The sequence below is a fragment of the Myxocyprinus asiaticus genome, chromosome 1 (genome assembly GCF_019703515.2).
Source record: "Myxocyprinus asiaticus isolate MX2 ecotype Aquarium Trade chromosome 1, UBuf_Myxa_2, whole genome shotgun sequence".
Taxonomy (NCBI): Eukaryota; Metazoa; Chordata; class Actinopteri; order Cypriniformes; family Catostomidae; genus Myxocyprinus; species Myxocyprinus asiaticus.
The window spans coordinates 65,482,497-65,503,635 of NC_059344.1; the positions used below are offsets into that span (position 1 = coordinate 65,482,497).

Below are 21,139 nucleotides of genomic sequence, written 5' to 3' on the forward strand. Positions count from 1 at the left end.
CAATACAGGCTGATCATCTTAGCAAACTTGAACAAATACAGTCGCCCCAAGATGAATTTAAACACTTAAGCTACACCATGACCCCGTTTTCACCTGGTATTAAGATGCGTTTTTGGTGATCTGATCACATGTAGTCAGTGTTAAATAAAGGTCTGAACAGGATCTAAAACGTTTGTGATCGGATCACAAAAACCACATACATACATGTGGGGAAAAATGCACGTGACTGCATTGCATTTGAGGTGTAAACGCTAATCCGTGCTGAATGCGTCCCGGCAGCAGCGAAGCACCACCCCTCACCTGTCAATCAACCACTGCTCTACAACAAGAGTTTTAAACTTTGCTGGTTACGAGCGACTTTAAAAGAAAACATTTGAAAAAGCAGATACATACAAAGACCCTCCCCTCGAAATCTGTACTGAGATGCATCTTAATACCTTTATCTTAATACGAGTTAAGCTCAATCGACAGCATTTGTGGCGTAATGTTGATTACCACAAAAATGTATTTCGTCCCGAAGTTACAGGTTACAGTGAGGCACTTAAAATGGAAGTCAATGGGGCCAATTTTTGGAGGGTTTAAAAGCAGAAATGTGAAGCTTATAATTTTATAAAAGAACATTAAGTCTTCTGTTAAAACTTGTGTATTATTTGAGCTGTAAAGTTGTTTAAATTGTCGTTTTTATATTGTTATGTCGTCATGGCAACAAAAAAAAGTTAAAGCCAATTTTACAACTTTACACAGAAAAGGTTATCAAGTGATTTTATCACACTAAAATCATGTTTACATGCATATCATTAATGTCTTGTGGCTATACTTTTGAAACAGTATTTTAACGTTGACAGATTGACCCCCATTTACTTCCATTGTAAGTGTCTCACTGGAACCCAGATTTTTTTAAAGAAAAGGAAGGACGATCAAAATAATTTTTTGTGGTAATCAACATTACGCCACAAATACTGTCGACTGAGCTTAACTTGTATTGAACCCGGAATATTCCTTTAAGTGTACGAATGTCATTGCATTAATATAAGCCAAGTCACAATTATTTTAAACATATCAAGAAACATTTAATAAAAAAGTGTGCAGAAGCCACTTGGTTTGATATTTTGGTTTGATACTTTTTGGAGCCACTATATCAATCAATGCTGTCTTAGTTGCACTGACATACAGAAATCGATTGTCTCTTTGAACGAACACCATGCAAGAAAGAAAAGATGGGATGCTGGATTTGGGATCAAACAGAAAACTGTTGGTCACAATCGCAAGGCCGACTTCTCATGCCATTGAACTACCTTGTTTGCCCTCGAGTTGAAAATAAAAGGAAGATGTCAAAAGATGAAGGGAGAGAGGGAGTTGTAGGGATGATTGAGCTGCAGACATGAAATAATAAACCATGAGAGCGGTGACTCATTCATCCATATACTACATACACTTCCACGTCTTTTGTGAAATTTTCCAAGGCACAAATAGCATGAAAAGAAGAATAAAGCGCACCTCTTTTTTATATCGCAGATGGTTGTTTATTGCGGGTTTCTGTGCAGTCTCTATTTTCACCTCTTGTGTTGACGTTCTGTATGAGGGGTTGCTGTACGTCAGGTTACTCACTCCTGGATCCGCAAATTTGAATTTCTTGTGTCTGGAAGGCGAAAGTAACAATTTGTATCAGAATGAGCAACTGACAAAAATAATTCACTCATGTATACCTGCGGACGCACCTGTAAATAATGAATGCAACGATGAGTATCAGGATCGCCAGGATTGTCAGAGCTCCGCCAATCACGTAACTGATATGAAGGCCCTCGTCTTTGGAAAGTAAAATTTAGAGACCATTCACATACTTGCTTTACATATGATTTCCAGATTAGACACAAGAACAGAGTATTGTCATATATTTACCACGAGGTGCAGACACCACGCTGTTCTGAAAGCAGTCCTCTAGATTCAGACCTGTATCTGTACAACTGTGAGGAGAACATTAGTGATTGCTTTATGTAATATGTTCTCAAATATGACACTTGCAAATCAATGGGACACGGACCGAAAATCTTTTTCATTCTTCAACATTTTGTAATACCAATGGCTATTTTGGAGTTGACTTTGCACATTAAACTGGAGTAGGATTTTAGTATTTTAACATTGGAAATAATTTGCATGCGTCACTATTAATTCTTAGAGGGGGAAAAAGATACTTGAAACTAACAAGAAGGGTTTCCGTTAAACCGTAAAGCAGCATTTAACTTACTTGACCACTGTTGAGCCTGGCTGAGGTTTTTCTGTCTGGGATTTGGGAAGGTTTTCAGGGGACTGAGTGCCAGTGTTGCCCTTCTTAGGTGCCGTGGGAACATAACCAGAAACTAGCGTGGAGACAGAAATGGAATATTAATCATTAAATCATATAAAATCATATACATATACTACTGCAGCATCAAAAGCTTATCTTGCTCAAATTAAGCTGCACTAAAAGGAAAGAATTCACATCTGTCAAAACAACTTGAGGCTGACTTTTCACAAAAATGCAACAATTAATTCAAATCATCCAGTGGTCTGGACAATTTACACCACTATAATTTATATTGCTATTAATAAAGTTATGCATTTAGCTTTCAAAATCAAATGCAGCTCAAAATGCTTATTTAAGAAAAGAAAAAAACAAAAAAAAACAAAACAATAAAAGTGTCAAATTAATAAAGCGGGAACTGCAAATTATGGAGATTAAATAGTAATAAAACAACACAATTAAAAAGGCAACTATGTATATTCACACATACATGCATCAAGTTAATAAAAATATGTCTTTAGTCGCTTTTTTAAAATATAAATGCTTGAAGCTGGTCTAATTTCAAACAATAGAAAGTTCCAAATATTTGGGACATAATGCCAAAAAGTATCAATATTAATATTTTTATTTGGGGAAACATCTTCGTATCCAACAATGATTTCTTGACACATCACCTCTGTATTACAGACATCATGTGACCTCATACAGCTGAATTTCTCTAAAACAATCATGTGTTTTACTCACTTGTAGAGCAGGGTCGTCCGTCAGGTTCATCTGGACACGCGCACACGAAACTGTTACTCTTGGCGAGACACAGGTGCGTGCAGCCGCCATTATTCACTCCACAATGATTCGTACCTACAAACAGAATGACTGTTACTCATAACTTCATTCTAATGGTAACGAACCATTTCCTTATCTCCCAAGTATGCTTAAAATACTCTTGAGAATATTTCAAAGCACAAAATAAAAATACTTAAAAGGCAAACGTCATACACCTTAAAGGGATAGTTCACCCAAAAATGAAAATTCTCTCATCATTTCCTCACCCTCATGCCACCCCAGATGTGTATGACTTTCTTTTCTCAGCAGAACACAAATGAAGATTTTTAGAAGAATATCTCAGCTCTATAGGTCCATACAACGCAAGTGAATGGTGGTCAGAGAAAAATCACATAGAGGAAACATAAAAGTAATCCATACAACTCCAGTGGTTTAATCCATATCTTCAGAAGTGATACAATAGGTGTGGGTGAGAAACAGATCAAAATATATGTCCTTTTTTTACTTTAAATCTCTGAAATCTGAAAGTCACATGTGGTGCTGTTTAGTTTCACTTTCACATCTGAAAGTGAAAGTCAAAGTGAAGATTTAGAGTAAAAAGGACTTCAATATTGTTCTGTTTCTCACCCAGACCTATTATATCGCTTCTGAAGTCATGGATTAAACCACTGGAGTTGTATGGATTATTTCATGCTGCCTTTATGTGCTTTTTGGACCTACAAAGTTCTGATTAACATTCACTTGCATTGTATGGACCTACAGAGCTGAGATATTTTTCTAAAAATCATTGTTTGTGTTCTGCAGAATAAAGAAAGTCGTACACATCTGGGATGGCATGAGGGTGAGGAAATTACTATACAAAAGAATACACATTAAATCCATGAACACAATTAGCCAGCTTGCGCATAAGATTCATTTTAAAATGTCCTGACTAGACGCAACACAATAAATCGTCAACTGATAAATCACATCTCTTCCATGTTCATCTGAGTTTTTATATTAACCAGCTGTGAAGGTCAATAGCATTGCTGACTGATTGGTTTTTATTTTTGTTACATTAAGCTAAATAGCCCCGCCCATAGTGAAACCTCAAAAAATTACTCAAAATGAGCAACTGATTAAAACTTGTCGCATTGCACATAACTATATAACTAAAAGTCAAGTTTGTAGTTTCTAGCATCATCAAATGTTAGTAGCACAAACTGACACCATTGGTTGAGCCAATGTAATTGGGACGGGTTGGTCGGTATGCCCAAACAAACGGAGGAATTTTTTTAAATCACCCTACAAATGGCTTACATAGAGTAAACTCTGCATATTTAACTTGGATATGAGAAAATATATTAACAAATCTAAAAAACTGACACACATCACCTTAAAGATGAGGTGTACATACTAAAAAGGTAACATACGATGTTCGCAATTCTTCTATGCAAGATTTAAAAAGTGTCTCTAGATTAAAAAATAAATAAATCGCAATTAATCACATACATTAATATTTGCTGAGACTGGGACTCAAATTACAATAACTCAATATTAAATGATTATGAATATATTATAAATGCAATAATTCAGATAAATAAAATGCATTCCATTATTGTGACAGACAATAAAAAAAGTGTATAAGACAATAAAAAAATTGACTTTAGAATGCAATATATTGTTTATTTCCATATTATTGAACATAAGCTTAACACTGACCAACAGTCCACAACAATACATTTTTGCAGTTGAATTTGTCAATCTGTCAGAGAATTTTTTTTTTATGAGGGCTTTTCTAAGGACACGGCAAGTTACACATGCGTCAGACGGACGTTTTTGGATCGTCTCGCTTTAGTTGCGATGCATCATAAACAAAGTGTTTTTAGATCAAGCTAAACGTAGTTTGAAACTTAGAAAAACACATCTCGCGATTCCAGCATTAGGAAATGCACTCTGTGTTTGAACGCAAGGGCACGTCCTCAACTTGTGCCGTCGCAAGTGTCAAACAAGCCTGAGTGTGGTTTGTTCTCTGTACAGCTGCGTGTTGCCTATACAGCTGGAGTGTCGCTTACTGCCCCCTGCTGAAAACAGGTGGTACTTCAAGTTTGAATTGCTCTCATGGTAGAATATTCCTTATTATGGTTAATTTTTTTTATGCATCATTTTTTATATAATTAATCATACTGAATTAACATGTTAAATCCACAGCCCTAGTAAAAATGATAAATTAGAAAAGTGTGTCAAAACATGTAGACTTAAGTCAATCTTACCCATCTGTTTTTGTGGTGAGACAACTATGATGTCCATGAGTCCTTCTACATTAGCAAGCACCGTTTCTTTACTACGACCTGTGTGCTTATCTATGCGCTGAATAGACTTAGTCTGCCAGTCCGTCCAGTAGACCCAGCGGTCTTGCTGTGAGATGCGGGAAAAAGGTGTTAAAGAAGAGTACACCGGTTTCAACTGGGGACAAAGAAAAGGGGGTAAAAAGAGAAGAAAGAAGAATGGGAAGAGAAAGGAGGTCAGAAAATGGAAAGATGCAAAGGAAGAGGTCAACATGCGACGGTTATAAATGCAGAGGCATCAGTAAATGAAAGGAGGAGAGGGTGATCAGGGTGAGTGGATAAGTTCAGGTGAGGATCACATGAGGACAGGTACCTGAGTGACGGCGAACGGGTGTGACACGGGGCTCACGAGAATTTGACGCAGTTTGCCGTTCAAGTCAGAGCTTTCTATACGGTCCAGATGAGCATCAACCCAATAGATCCTACACATAAAATCATGTGATATTTCAGTTGTGCGCAATCTGCAAAAGCCAGTGTTTGTTAGTGGTACAGTGGCATCATTAACAAATTATTTATCAGTGGATCTCTACTGGTTTTGCCTCAGGACCCAGATTTTACATTGGACATCAAGTGGCGACCGAACACAATGCCAAAACTGTCTTTAAAACATTAAAATGTATTAATATCACCATGGCCCAACGATACGCAAATTAAGGTTGAATAGTAACATTTTGAAATACCTCTTGAATTTTGATGGTTTCATGTTCTCAACTGAATCTTTAGCACGAGAAACATACAGCACAAACAGTGTAGCCCAATTCCCCAACGAATGACTCTTATGAGCCGGTTCTTTTGAATCTACAAGGCAAAATATGCATTGCAAGTGAAACTGTATTTAACCCTTGTGCTGTGTTCCTCATTGGCTACTACTCCTCTTGTTCCCCGGTCAAAATGACCAACCCACTTAAATTGTTTATAAATCTCTCCTATTGCATAGATTATCACAAGATATTGCATTAGATCTTTTTATGAACTCCTTTTTTTCAGTAATTATGATGGGTTTTGTACTCCTTTTTAAAACATTTTTTTAATATATCTATTTTTATTGATAGAAGGATTCATTGAACTGAGCTTATACCGGGTCAGTGGGGGGCACTCCCTGTAGAAAATAATAATAATAAACATAGCTGCAAGCAGCAATTATCGGGGTTCAAGCACCGTAGGGCCTTTAAGCCCATGTTCTGGACTATATTAAGCATTTCTCAAACATTAAGCAAAAAATACAATGCACAAATTGCATACAAAATGTCAACTCAATCGGAAAAGCGGTAACAACGTTACATCCAATTTTGTCATTGTTATAGCGCCACCAAGTGGCCGAGCCCCATTTCTTTGTAAGTTTGTCCTCGGAATGAGCCCTTACATAAGTGTGCCAAATTTCGTGACAATATCTCATTTCGTTTAAGAGTTATAGCTATTTAAGTAGCAGTGGCTAAGTCAACTACTTATATTTTGCATGCCATCGTAAAATCGAAAGTTCAACATTCTTTTTTTTTTTTGTGATAATTATTCATAAAAAGACTCCAGAGAATCTTGTGGCACTTGTTTCATTGGCATTGAGCAAAAAACCCTAGGACAAGTTCGCAAAGTAGGTTTTTAACGTAATCTCATATATTTAACGAACGGTTTGATAGACACCATTGCTTCTTGAGGCAAAGTTGTTCAGAATGAGAAGAGCTATCATATGATATGAATCACTTTTTTTTTTTTTAAAACACTGCGTTATATAACATGAAAAAATTCATAAGAGCGCCACCCAGTGGCCCATTTTTTAAAAACTTCATGTCTCTACGCCTTACAGTTTGGGCTCCACGATCAGTTTTAAGGCAGAATAATAATAATAATAATAATTTAATAAAAATCTGAGCAAAAACAATAGGGTTTCTAGCACTTCATGCTTGAATCCCTAAATAATAATAATTATGTAATAAATGAATAACCACTTGCTTGACCTGCACAAAATAGGTGTCATTTTAAAGCTTAAAATCTGGACTTTACAATGCATATAGCTGATCCTACCAAATCTTAAACAATGCTTTTTAAGTTGTCTACAAATAAGACATTTTTTGTTCTCATCATTTGCGAATTTGTTACCCCCACAATTATATTCAGTGTTGGTAAAACCATAATAAAGATGAGATAGCCATGTGTTATATATCGTTGGAAAGGTCTCAATTAGTTGAATGCAATGAGCGAATTTGTTTCACTCAGAGGGTAAACTGCAGTGAGTATTAGTGTATGAAAATCCCACAACAGGAGTGTCTGTCACGTTTTTCCTTATTGCTTCCCGAAACATACATTACGTAGACAATGACATATCTTAACTTACAAAAGACTAACCCGATTCAAATGAGCCCAAACACAACATATAAGTAGATCTTGAAATATTCCGCAAAGAGTGTACATGGAAAGATGATGCACATGCCCGAGGACTTTGTGGATGTGCATTTGTAGACACATACTGTATGTGCTCATCTAAAAGATTGGGATGCTCCTGAACACTTAATATTTCTGTATTTTGTAGTGTAATCCATTCATTTTCAATGCCCGGTCAATTTAAAGAAAATGGTCCATTTTTTGTGTGTGTGTTTTCAGATACCATATGTGAACAAAGTCAAGGAATTTTATTAAGTAAAAAAATAAATAAATAAATAAATAAATCCGGGCAAAATGACCGGAACACAACATAAGGGTTAATGTAGACTGGGTGCTGTTTTCTAGTACCTTGTGTAGTTTTGTTCATGGTTTTTGAGGACGAGGGCATGTCACGCAACCGGCCCATGTCGACATCTGTCTAATTTGACGAGCTTCTAGCAAGTGACAGATGAATTTGTCCCAAAGCACTAAATGCTTTTTTCATTTTGTGATTCCAACTGCATGATTACATGTTTAGATGCATTTTATTGTTTGCATTTAACATTGTTATTCCCTGCTGTTCATGAGCTTATAAGAACAGACCTGTAACCCACCAGTTGAGAACCATTGATAAAGACGTTAAACTGAAGGAAGAGATTTTCAAAAACAGTAATAGTGTAAATGCAACATCTCTGAGTGCTGTAGAGGTGTAGCAGATCATCAGGTTAAGATTCAAAAGAGCAGCAGAACGTCAAACATCATCAGGAATTTGTTGATATGTCTTTATACCGGCTTTCAAAACCATTATATTCCAAATCTCTGGATTTATTCTCCTCTTTTACCTGCGGGTGTCATAGTCCAGCGTCAAACCATTGGGCCAGCCCAGATCTGTGTTAATGAGAACTTTCCTGTCGGATCCGTCCAGATGTGCTCGCTCGATCTTTGCAATATGACCCCAATCTGTCCAGAACAAGAATCTGGCCAAAGAATAACAATAATAAAAAACACCAATGAAATGCATTTATAAATAGCAGCAATAACTACAGTGGCATCAAAGAGTATTTGGACACTTAGAAATGTCTAAATGTCATTAGATACAAAATATCGAAGCAAGTGGCATTAATTGTACAGAGAGATATTCCAGGCGAAACATTTCACAATAATACGTTTACGTTTGAAATTATAAAAAGTATTGTGATACTTTGTGTCTAGACAAGCATTAGTGGAAACGCTGTTTGTTGTGATATTTTGTTATCTATTGTAATGACATGTTTGTTTCGGTCAACTCACCCCTTGCTAGGGAACACAGCGATGGCTCTTGGTTCATCCAGACTGTTGTTCACCAGAACTTTCCGAGACGTACCGTCTAAGTGTGCCACTTCAATGGTGTTTCGGCCAGTGTCGGTCCAGTACATGTTTCGTGCCACCCAGTCCACCGCAAGACCATCAGTGGTCTTCAAACCCTGACCGATCACGGTCTCCATATTGCTGCCATCTAAATTTACCCGTCTGGAAATAATGTTAATGTTCGAATTAGTTTAGTGGAGCAATAAGTGCTGAAAGCAATAGTTTTATAGTAGTTCAATAGTGCAACACAAAAGCTGAATTTCTGGGGAATATTCTGGCAAAATGTAATGAAAGTTGATGGGAACTGGGGTTGTCAAGCTCCAAAATTACAAAAAAGTATCCCATATACCTAGATTCCAAGTTTTTTGAAGTCATCCAGTAGCTTTGTGTGAGAAATTGACCAAAATCATCATTCACTTACTGAGTTGAAACCAGATCAGTTCGATTCACAAATATTTTAAGAAAAGATTAATTGATTCACTGAAAAGATCAGAATCAGAATTAGCTTTATTGCCAAGTGTGCTCATATACACAAGGAATTTATTTTGGTGAAAGGAGAAACAAGCAAGTGCACACAGAACATTACAGTGAGACACAGAATATAAAACAAGGACATACAAAAAATAGGACATATAACATAGAATGGTGATCAGCAGTCACAGAAATACTCAAACCAGTCCATCCGTCACCAACAATCATGCCACGATCCAGATCACATTTTCCCCATTCTGATGGTTGATGTGATCATTAACTGAAGCTCCTGACCCGTATCTGAATGATTTTATGCACTGCACTGCTGCAACATGATTGGCTGATTAGATAATCACTTGGATGATTGTTGGTGCCAGACGGGCTGGTTTGAGTATTTCTGTAACTTGTGATCTCCTGGGATTTTCACGCACAACAGTCTCTAGAATTTACTCTGAATGGTGCCAAAAACAAAAAAACATCCAGTGAGCGGCAGTTCTGTGGATGGAAATGTCTTGTTGATGAGAGAGGTCAACAGAGAATGACCAGACTGGTTCGAACTGACAAAGTCTACGGTAACTCAGATAACCACTCTGTACAATTGTGGTGAGAAGAATATCATCTCAGAATGCTATCCTGAGATGCGGGTTGGTGCTGTTTTGGAGGCATGAGGGGGACCTACACAATATTAGGCAGGTGCTTTTAATGTTGTGGCTGATCGTGTATTTACAAATTTCCACAGAAGAAAGATTTGAATTAGAATGGAAATATTTATTTTTGTAAAGTATTTTAATAGTATTATTACTGATATATGAAGTATTTGAAGTATGTAATATTATATTCATATCTGAAGTGTTTTAAAGTGTTTAATAGAATATTTTAAGTATTTTAATAGTATTATCATAGATATTTGAAGAATTAAGTTTTTAAATATTTGAATTATTTTAGTATTTTTATAGATCTCTGAAGCATTTTGAAGTGTTTTTAATAAAATATTTTCAGTTAAATATTTAAAGCATTTTAATCCTATTATTATAGATATTTGAAGCATTTTAAGTTTTTCAATAACAATTTTTGAAGTATTATTATAGTATTTTTAGATATCTGAAGCGTTTTAATAGTTTTAATAAAATGCTTTTAAAATATACATGAAACATGTTAATAGTATTATTATAGATATATGAAAAAAGTCTTAATATTTTTTACAATCAAATATTTTTAATAACATATTTGAAGTATTTTAAATGTATTATAATAGATATCTGAACCATTTTTAATAGTTTTAAATGAAATATTTCAGTATTTAAATAATATTATTATAAATATCTGAAGCATTTTTAGTAAAGTTTTTAATAGAATATTTAAAAGAAATTTGAAGCATTTTAACAGTATTATTATAGATATATGAAGAATTTGTAATAGTTCTTACAATAAAATATTTTAAGAAAATATTTAAAGTTTAAATTTAAATAGTCTTATTATATATAAAGCATTTTTAATAAAGTTTTTTTAATAAAATATTTTAACTAAAATATTTGAAGTATTATAACAGTTATTTTATTAACATGCAAAAAATTTTTATTTTTTAAATGCAAATGTATTTTTTATAAATATTTGACAGTGACTATCAGGTTGAACAACAAAATGTCACCAAAGCAACATAGAAACATAACTGAAGACATTTAATTATATAATTGTAGACATGATACCTGATAACATCGAGTGACACATCAGTGTAGTAAAGTTTCCCCTCCACGCTGTCATAGTCCAGTGAAATGACGTTATGTAACTCTGGTACGGGCACATGTACGTCTGTATGATCCAGTGTGTCCAGAGAGATTCTCCGCACACTGACGCGGTTTGAAAACAGCAGGTATGTTTCAGGCAGATTGTCGCATGATCTTTCGTCACCCTTCAGCAGGATGCCTGTCGGACACGCACAGGATGTCCCGTTATGACGCGGCAGACATAGGTGAGTGCAGCCACCATTCCTCCGACCACATTTATTAAAACCTTCAAAAGAAAAAAAAACAAGGAGATCAAGAACCATTACACCAAACATTTACATGATTTGTGCGGTGTGATTTTATGTGAAGCATTGAAATGCACAACATTTTTCACTAAAACAGGGCTTTACAGAAGATTATGTGTAATGGGCCAACAGATATAGTGGGCAGAAAACCACAAGAGGGCAGCATCAGAGAAGCTATGTTATCCAAATTACTCTGACATGTTCACTGGAGAGCAATTTATTACATTGCATATAAAAAAGACCTGCTTTTTCCCTATTAATCAGATATTCCGATAAAACAAAAGTAAATGGTTTCTAATGCCATCTTTTTTATTGATAAAAAACTAGAGCTTAACAGCACTAGTTACTTTCATCGTATAGAAAAGAGCAGCTTAGACATTTTGCTAAATATGTCCTTTTGTGTTCCACAGATACAAAAAAATATTTTTTTTTAATTTTAAGACTTGTTTTTCTGGGTTAAGCAGGATCCTTCAATCTACAACGACAGTGTGTTTAAAACCTACCCACGGGTCTTGCGCGGTCCACAGCCTGGATGTCCATGAGGCCGGGCAGGTTTGAGTGGATCGTGACCGTGTTTGCTCCGGTGGCTTTATCAGCTCTGTGAATACTGCGACTCTGCCAGTCCGTCCAGTACATGTGCGGTCCCAGTAATGTCAGCCCATACGGATGCTGTACAGGAGAAACCAGCGTCCTCCGGTTTGAACCATTCAGATCAGACGCCTCTATCCGCTAAACAGACAAAACCAAGATTCGTATTTACAAAAATGACACAATAGAACTTGTAAAAGGTTCTACACTGCACCGTTCAACAGCAAGCTCTGCTGTTTCTTTTACAAATCTAGTTTGAAATCTAGTTCAGTGTTTGTATTCCTGACTGTAAGGAAACACACACACATGACGACACATTAAGGTGACACTGACCTCAGTATGTGCGTCGGCCCACAGCAGCTGCGATCCAGCCTTGTCTATGGCCAGTCCGTTTGGCCAGCCGAGATTATTACTTATCAACACAACGCGATCTGAACCGTCCATTCCAGAGCGTTCAAGTTTGGCATGCTCACCCCAGTCTGTCCAGTACATGTACCTTAAAACAGACAAATAATATTACCCATCACAGTCAGTACAGGTGTCTCAGCCCTTAAACTTCACAGTGCTAGTGAGTTCTTACAGACGGGAGTGGACAGAATCACAGGAACACAATGTGAGCAACAAATACATAAATAATAGTGCTACCTTGTGACTTGTTCTCACAGAATTTGGTATACAGTGCTTCGTTGAATGTGTACAAGATCTTTGTAATTTGAGCCTCATTTTGAGAGAAACTTGGATTAGCGTATAGAAGATATATGCCAATTAGTCAATAAAGGAATATTCCGGGGGCCTGAGTAGCTCAGCGATTATTGACGCTGACTATCTCCCCTGGAGTCGCGAGTTCAAATCCAGGGCGTGCTAAGTGACTCCAGCCAGGTCTCCCAAGCAACCAAATTGGCCCGGTTGCTAGGGAGGGTAGAGTCACATGGGGTAACCTCCTCGTGGTTGCCATAACATGTGGTTCTCGCTCTCGGTTGGGTGTGTGGTGAGTTGTGCGTGAATGCCGTGGAGAATAGCGTGAAGCCTCCACACACGCTAGGTCTCTGCGTTAACACGCTCAACAAGCCACATGATAAGATGCGCAGATTGACGGTCTCAGATACGGAGGCAACTGAGATTCGTCCTCTGCCACCCGGATTGAGGCGAGTCACTACGCCACCACGAGGACTTAGAGCGCATTGAGAATTGGGCATTCCAAATTGGGGAGGAAAAAAAAATATTGGTCAATCTCCCAAAATTAAAATAAAATAAAATGTCTATGTATAACTCTTCTGTTTTGTTTTCTTGTGACTGGAGTAGGTAGATTTCTACGGGCAGTTTGATTCTGTTTAGTTGATTATTTGGGGCAACGCAGACCTGTGAAGAGAAGCCTACTCTGGTCATGACCCTGTTTTTTACTGCACCCTTCACTGAACCTGACCGCCAAACGATGAACAATTATTTGACATTCTAGCACTTGAGTAGTGCAAAGAACATTTTTCACCATTCTTATCTCTCAAAGAACTGGAAGAACAGGATTTTTCTTCGCAAAAATACGTGTGAAATTTACCACGACTTGTGTGACTGCTCCAAAAATGACACTCCAAACGATGGTCCCTGGCAGTCATATTTTTCTGTGTTCTTACATTATATTTTTAATATGTTTTATCCACCATTCTAGTGTGATGTAGACCTGTGATTTTTTTGATGGAGCACCTCATCAAAAGAATAAAGAGTGATACATATATGTCAGATAAGATCACAGTAAAGCATTAAGTGTCTGTTTGGAGTGAAATGATTTACCCCATCTCATGGTACAGGGCGATGGCACGAGGGCTGTCCAGATTCTGCCACACCAGAACTTTCCTCATGGAGCCGTTGAGATTGGCCACTTCGATGCGGTTTGTTCCCGTGTCCGTCCAGTAGATCTTTCTGCCCACCGAATCCACCGCCAGACCGTCGGTGGTCATCAAACCTGAAAGAGGAAAAATAAACAAACTGAGCGAAACAGACTCGAGATTCGTCAAAAGTTGAATGACGAAAGTTAATTGAAACTACTTGCTATTGTACTTCATAACGTTGACAATTTACATCATTTCTCTCCTTGGAAAATAGACCAAAAATACTGATGACATCATCTTGCACTATGCTCTCTAGAATGAGAATGTCCCAATACCACCTGCAACGGACTCACAAGTAGCAAATCATTCAAGATGTCTAGCTAAACAACTGAAGACAAAGATTATTAAAGGAATACTTCACTCAAAATGATAATTTTTCCTCATTTACTCACCCTTATGCCGTCTCTAACTCATATGACTTTCTTTCTTTCGCAGAACACAAATGAAGACATTTTGATGGAGATATGATATCTGTTTGTCCACACAATGCAAGTGAATGGTGACCAAAACTTTTATGCTACCTTTATGTGCTTTTTGGAGTTTCAAATTAATCCATGAGACTCCAGTTGCTTAATCCATGCCTTCTGAAGCAATCCAATCAGTTTTGAGCGAGAACACCAAAATGTAACTCATTGCAGTCTCTAGGCAAGATCATGATTTCAAGCTCGATTACACTTCCTAGCGTTTGACACATGCGCAGGGCGCTTGAAGGCGGTAGAAGTGTTTCTGTCTGCGTGCCGCAAGACGAAAAGGAACAACCACTACACGCCCCTCTTGGATCATTAAGCGATTCTTTTGACTAAAATAACTTTTTAATCCCCATGCAATCACTGTATGATTTACGTTGTCTAAGCTGTGTAAATATGACAAAGAATAACCATATTAATCATATTATTAAACCGAAAATTTAAATAGTGAAATTCAACATTTCTCTGTTCGGTTTTCTCCAGTCAGCTCACAAGCTAAACGGTTAGCCTATTAGATCATTTATAGCACTTTTCTCCTCACTGTCGCCACCTAGTGATACGGCGGTATGGTGTAGTCAGTATAACTATTAAGTTGCTGTATATTTAATAATTTTACCAACTTTTCACTAATAGGGGTAGTGTTAAGGTTAAGCCCAAAGTATACTTCGGTTTTACTTCTTGCATGTTCCAACAGCATACACAGGCGGTTGGCACATGCACGCTACTGGACTTTTACTCTTCAGGAGTTAAGAGCCATAAACATATCTTTTTATTTCTTTAGAGTCGAGTTATACAAATACAACATGCGATCTCGACGTGCACATCCACTGTTATTTCAAATTTTACTGTTGTTTACCAGCAATTACATCTTCTAGCGCTTCTTTGTGAAAGCAACGGATCAATGGTGAGTGTTTTCACCTTGTGGACCCACTAATTAGTGTAAATAATTCCAGATGCATGCACATTCGGTGCATTCAGAGACAAGCGGTTAGAAAAATCGGGCTGTACGTCCTGTAGGTGGACACTCAGCATTCGCATCTGGCCAAAGTATGCTTAGGGCTTTAGGGTTAGGTTTAGGGTTAGTTATAGGGATAGGTGTAGAGATTTCTGTGGGACTCCAAATAAACACAACAAACAGTGATTGAATGTAACATGCAAGTATTGCAAGACTTAAGCATTTTGATGGGGACGTAACTTGTAGTGGGCGTGTCTTGTAGTAGTCTTGCAGGACGCAGACAGGCTCTTCTCCTAGGAAGTGTAATCAAGTTTGAAATCATGATCACCAAGGAGATGTCAAGATTTATAGTAAAAATGAGTTGTTTTTTTGTCCGTTTCACCCAAAACCCATTGGATCGCCTCAGAAGACATGGATTAAACGTGCTGTAAGCGATTTTTTCATGGAAAGTTATGCAAAAACTTTTCCTAGTCTCTGAAACATATTAAAGCAAAAAGTGTCCTAAAATATTTCCCCGGTCTCTATGACAGCTCTAGACTCTGTAAACAGCAAACAAAAATGTGTCTGCAGGCCACGGTCTCTCACGATTTCTGCCTGTCAATCATTATTCACATTCACATAGTGTTGTAATTGCAGCAAAATTTTGAGGCTTAATGCCATTTTTATGCCATATTTTTCATAACTGTTACCATTTAGCTACTGTTGTGTTTGATAACCCTGGGATGACGCTTTTTTGACAATGGTGTCTTTTGATGTGAGGTGTTTTGGAGAGAGGGGGCGTGGCTGATTCAACGGCATGATTCAAATGGCAAAAATCGCTTACAGCACATTTAAACCACTTTATTCTGCCTTTATATCCTTTTTAGAGCTTGAAAATATGGTCCCCATTCACTTGCAATGTATGGACAAACAGACATCATATCTCCATTAAATTTCTTCGTTTGTGTTCTGCGGAAGAAAGAAAGTCATATGAGTTTGAGACGACAAGAGTGGGTGAACGATGAGAGAATTATCATTTTTGGGTGAACTACTCCTTTAACTTCACTCTGAATTTTCATGCATACTGATCTATATTTTTGTTGTATATACTGTATATAACAAGATCCGATCTGTCAGAATTGGTTGACTGTGTAAATGCAGTCCTGTAGTTTCTGATGTGATCTCTTACCAGTTGAGATGATGTCCTCATGTCCAGTACCGTTGACATTGGCTCTGCTGATCTTCTTTAATGTGCTGTCTGACCAGTACACTTTACCTGCAGAGCATAAGATCACTCATAAAAAAGCTACAAAAATTAACATCATACATGCATCGTGAATTTTCCACAAACCTTCTGTGGCATCCACTCCGATGGCGATGGTGTTCTTCATCGAAACACTGACTGCCAGTACCACATCAGCGAAGTACGGGATATCCAGAGAAATCATTCGGATGTCCGTCCGCCGTGCAAAGATGAGGAAGCTGTTCATTCCTGTAATGAGAGGATTTCTGTTAATTAAAATACAAATGCCACAACTCCTCCTGATTTTAGTTTTGAAACAGCAACACTTACAGTTTGGAATTAATCAGAAATAATCAGTAGAATGTTTTTAACTCAAATTTGATTTCCTCTTTATCAAAATTATTACATTATATTATCACTCATTGTTCACAGCTAGTGTTGCCAGAAAAAAAAAAATGGTTATTTTGTCAACCCCGGATGATTTTCTGTCTAACGTGTGGGACATTTAAACAGAAAATCACAATTCAAATCTCAGTTCATTCTTCGTCAAAGTTTGATGCTAGATTTTGCAATATTCATAATAATTTTTTTTTTTTTTTTTACCTCCCCAATTTTGGAATGCCCAATTCCCACTACTTAGTAGGTCCTCGTGGTGGCATGGTTACTCACCTCAATCCAGGTGGCGGAGGACAAGTCTCAGTTGCCTCCGCTTCTGAGACCATCAATCCGTGCATCTTATCATGTGGCTTGCTGTGCATGACACCATGGAGACTCACAGCATGTGGAGGCTCATGCTACTCTCCACGACCGACGCACAACTTAGCACAACTGAGAGCGAAAACAACTATTTGCGACCATGAGGATGCCGCAGAGAATAGCATGAAGCCTCCACACGCGCTAGGTTACTGCAGTAACGCACTCAACAAGCCACGTGATAAGATGCGTGGATTGACAGCCTCAGACGTGGAGGCAACTGAGATTCGTCCTCCACCACCCGGATTGAGGCGAGTCACTATGCCACCACGAGGACTTGGAGAGCGCATTGGGAATTGAGCATTCCAAATTGGGGAGAAAATCCTCCCAAAATATAAAATAATAATAATAAGAGATCTTGAGGCCCCCCTGGAAGTGTGCTGAGGCCCCCTAGTGGGTCCCGACCCCTTGGCTGAGAACCACTGCTGTAAGTGATTTTAGCATTCTGGAATTTTCACAAGACTGAGCTGTTGAATTAGCCACGCCCCCTCTGTACAAAACCCCGCCCTCCAAAGATAACGGCAGAAGAGCAGCATTGTGTGTTCCCATGGCTGCAAAATACACCAGTAGCACAATAGCGCCTTCAACTGACAAATCCTATGAATCTGAAGATGGCATTAAGCCTCAATGTTCCGCTTCAACTACAACATTGTGAGAACGCACAAAATGATTAACAAGCAGAAAGCATCAGAGACGGCGGCCTGCGAACACATCTTTGTTTGCAGTTTACAGAGTCTAGTGCTGTCAGAGTCCGGCGAGATATTTTACGGTATTTCATTAATATCTTTCAGGGAGCAGGGACATTTTTTTTTTACATACCTTTACATGAAAAATAAATCGCTTACAGCACATTTAATTAACTTATTTTAAATTCTATACCATTTATTTTGTTCCAGTACTCAAAAAAAATCAATAATTCTTCAGCAATCAGCATCGTATAACATTTTATACACACAACATTTTAGTTTTTATATAAAACAATATATTATATATTATTCAGTTAGAAAAGCTAACTGAATGAACCTTTAGACATACTTCATGACATCATCACCCCTGACACATCACTACGGGGACCTCTAACCCCCTACGGCAACTCAAAATGAGGCTCACATTTCAAAAGCCGAACCCTAGCCTTCTCAACAAGCACCACGGGCAGAAGTGCCACCTGCAATCTCGACCATAAAGAATACCCGAGGCCACTTTATTATATTTCAAATGAATGCTTGAGTTATGGCAGCTGAATGAGGAGTTAATGCTGGTCTCTTAGATATCTGAGATGGACAGAGAGTGGCAGGTACAGAGTGACATACGATAACGTGAACTTAAGCTATAGTTCATCAATCAGTGGACCACAGGCCAGAACCCGACACTGGATTGGTTCTATTAGAACGGCATATCATTTATCATAAAATAATATAGTTAAAAAAATTAGTGTTTTTTTTTTACCTCAGTTTTTAAAATGAATCACACAGTGATTCAGTGTAAGTTATGAATGTTTGAATCTCTTGGAAGTGTCACTGAAGACTCCTGCGCCATATTACCGTGAGTGCAAGTCTTGCCGTCCGCCCGCAGGTTGATGCCGGTTGGACACGCACAGCTCGAGGCTTTCGGAGCAGGGGCCAGCAGGCAGAGATGACTACAACCCCCATTATTCACCGAACACGGCGTCTGGACTTTAGACAAAGCAAAGATTGAGAGAGTTAAGAGAGGAAGGGAATATACGGCTATCATATCAGACGTGTATCAGGCCACTGGGAGTTTCAGTACATCATAATACAAGAATGAGACGAGAGACTGAAGATCAGCTTACAGTGGCCTTCATCTGCTGTCTGACCAAACACACACACACACACACACACACACTCCTCTACAAACACTGATCTGCCAATCATGAGTGTGGATTTCAGTTGCAAAAAATTCCAAGCTGCCAAAGTTAACATTGAGATGAATTCAAATGTGTGAGAGTCCATATACCATATTTTTTTAATAGTTTTTCAATGTAAACAACACACTCTAAACAGACATCTGTTGACCAGTTTTTTCAGCATCTTATGCTGAAGACATTAAAAACGCTGTCTTGAGACAAATGCGTTTTTCTAACACAAAACTTTGCTCGCTCTGAACGGCCCCTAACACATGGTTTAATGTACTGAATACAGTTACATTTACCCATTTAGACATTAAAAAATATATATATTTAGAGGCAGATTTCTAAATGAAAAAATATATATTTAAAGGCAAAATACAACAAGTACTAAATTTGGCATTAATTGTTACCGCAAAAAAACCATGAGATTGTGATTAATTAGTTCAGCCCTTAAAAATCCCTTACCCTGAAATATTTTAAACTGCTGCTGCTGGCATATGCATAACAATATTATTAAGATAATAAATGGACCTTTTCACAGCCCGTTTCACAACTTGTTTCTGCTTTATTTAGCAGCGTCAATCTTGTAAACTTTTTATATTTTATTTTATGTACATGTTATAATTTATTTAAATATTAATATAAAATTAAATAAATACAACAAATAATAAAATATTTAATTTACATTTATATCTCTATAATTTGCTATATTACCCTGAAATTAATAATAAAAAAAATAAAACAAAAAAATATAAAAACAAGACTATGAACTTGCAAACTTTTTACAGTATATTTAATTTATGTACATTTAACGTTATAATTTAATTATAATAAATAAAAATGAAATAAAAAAATATATGCAATTAAATGAAAAATAATAAAACTAAATTAATGTGCATTTATATCTCTATAATTTGCTATATTACCCTGGTATAAAAAACAAAACAAAAAACAAAACTAAGCACTGATGTTACAGGGTTTCAAATACAGAGTGCTGACAAAGAAACTTTTTCTGACTGCCGTAATCCACTGCTCTTTATTTTTTTCTCTTTTTTGGAAAGTCATGGAAACATAATAGTCAATTTTTTACTTTGCTGTTGGAGCATATGGGAACGCACATGTGATAGTTGTCATAATATCCCATTCACTGCTATTGATGTTTAACCCGCTTTAGTTTACTTCCACATTTAAACCCAGAAAATGTGAAAAGGGTTAACTGAGATTTTGTTCTGGTATTTATACCTGTAGTTCTGTGATGGTGGAACATGTGAATATCCATGAGGTTCTCCAGGTTCTCAGCCAGTGTTCTCCGGTCTAGACCAGTGAGTTTGTCTGCATTCTGAATGCTCTTGGACTGCCAGTCTGTCCAGTATATTCTGTCTTCATGAAGCGTCAAACCAAACGGATGAGGCAACTGACTGCCAATCAATACCTTCATTAGAGAAGGGAGAAGAAAGTTCTTGTCTGAGAAACAACAAACTGCAAATTACAAGAGTAAAAAACATACTTTTTCTACACTTCTACATTAAAAAAAAAAAAAAAGTGTTTATTTTGGAATTTGGATAATAAATGCAGATATGCAATGGTCTACCTGTCTGCCAGATCCATCAAAGTTGCCATACTCAATGGTCTTGACGCTGGCATCAGCCCAGTACAGTCTCTCGGTCTGGTAGTCGATTGCTAATCCATTGGGCCAGGTCAAGTTAGTCGAGATGATAACCGTACGGTTGGATGCATCCATTCCAGCTCGCTCAATCTTTGGATTTGCACCCCAATCTGTCCAGTACATGTATCTATGACGGGACAAAACA

At 37.3% G+C, this 21,139-nt stretch overlaps 1 protein-coding gene across 1 annotated transcript in view; it reads right to left on the minus strand.

Moving 5' to 3' along the window:
- Nucleotides 1-21,139, minus strand: part of LOC127428879 (low-density lipoprotein receptor-related protein 4-like) — a 136,306-nt gene that overhangs the window by 3,839 nt on the left and 111,328 nt on the right. Inside the window, exons 20-37 of the mRNA XM_051677579.1 lie at nucleotides 20,920-21,121; nucleotides 20,571-20,760; nucleotides 19,003-19,134; nucleotides 16,817-16,957; nucleotides 16,655-16,741; nucleotides 13,967-14,138; nucleotides 12,515-12,677; nucleotides 12,097-12,322; nucleotides 11,271-11,574; nucleotides 9,037-9,255; nucleotides 8,589-8,723; nucleotides 5,705-5,813; nucleotides 5,317-5,461; nucleotides 3,026-3,139; nucleotides 2,246-2,357; nucleotides 1,900-1,964; nucleotides 1,719-1,806; nucleotides 1,498-1,639 (exon numbers count right to left, since the gene is read on the minus strand). Coding sequence (XP_051533539.1) covers nucleotides 1,498-1,639; nucleotides 1,719-1,806; nucleotides 1,900-1,964; nucleotides 2,246-2,357; nucleotides 3,026-3,139; nucleotides 5,317-5,461; nucleotides 5,705-5,813; nucleotides 8,589-8,723; nucleotides 9,037-9,255; nucleotides 11,271-11,574; nucleotides 12,097-12,322; nucleotides 12,515-12,677; nucleotides 13,967-14,138; nucleotides 16,655-16,741; nucleotides 16,817-16,957; nucleotides 19,003-19,134; nucleotides 20,571-20,760; nucleotides 20,920-21,121 — 2,746 coding nt within the window. The remainder of the gene's footprint in view (nucleotides 1-1,497; nucleotides 1,640-1,718; nucleotides 1,807-1,899; nucleotides 1,965-2,245; nucleotides 2,358-3,025; nucleotides 3,140-5,316; nucleotides 5,462-5,704; nucleotides 5,814-8,588; nucleotides 8,724-9,036; nucleotides 9,256-11,270; nucleotides 11,575-12,096; nucleotides 12,323-12,514; nucleotides 12,678-13,966; nucleotides 14,139-16,654; nucleotides 16,742-16,816; nucleotides 16,958-19,002; nucleotides 19,135-20,570; nucleotides 20,761-20,919; nucleotides 21,122-21,139) is intronic.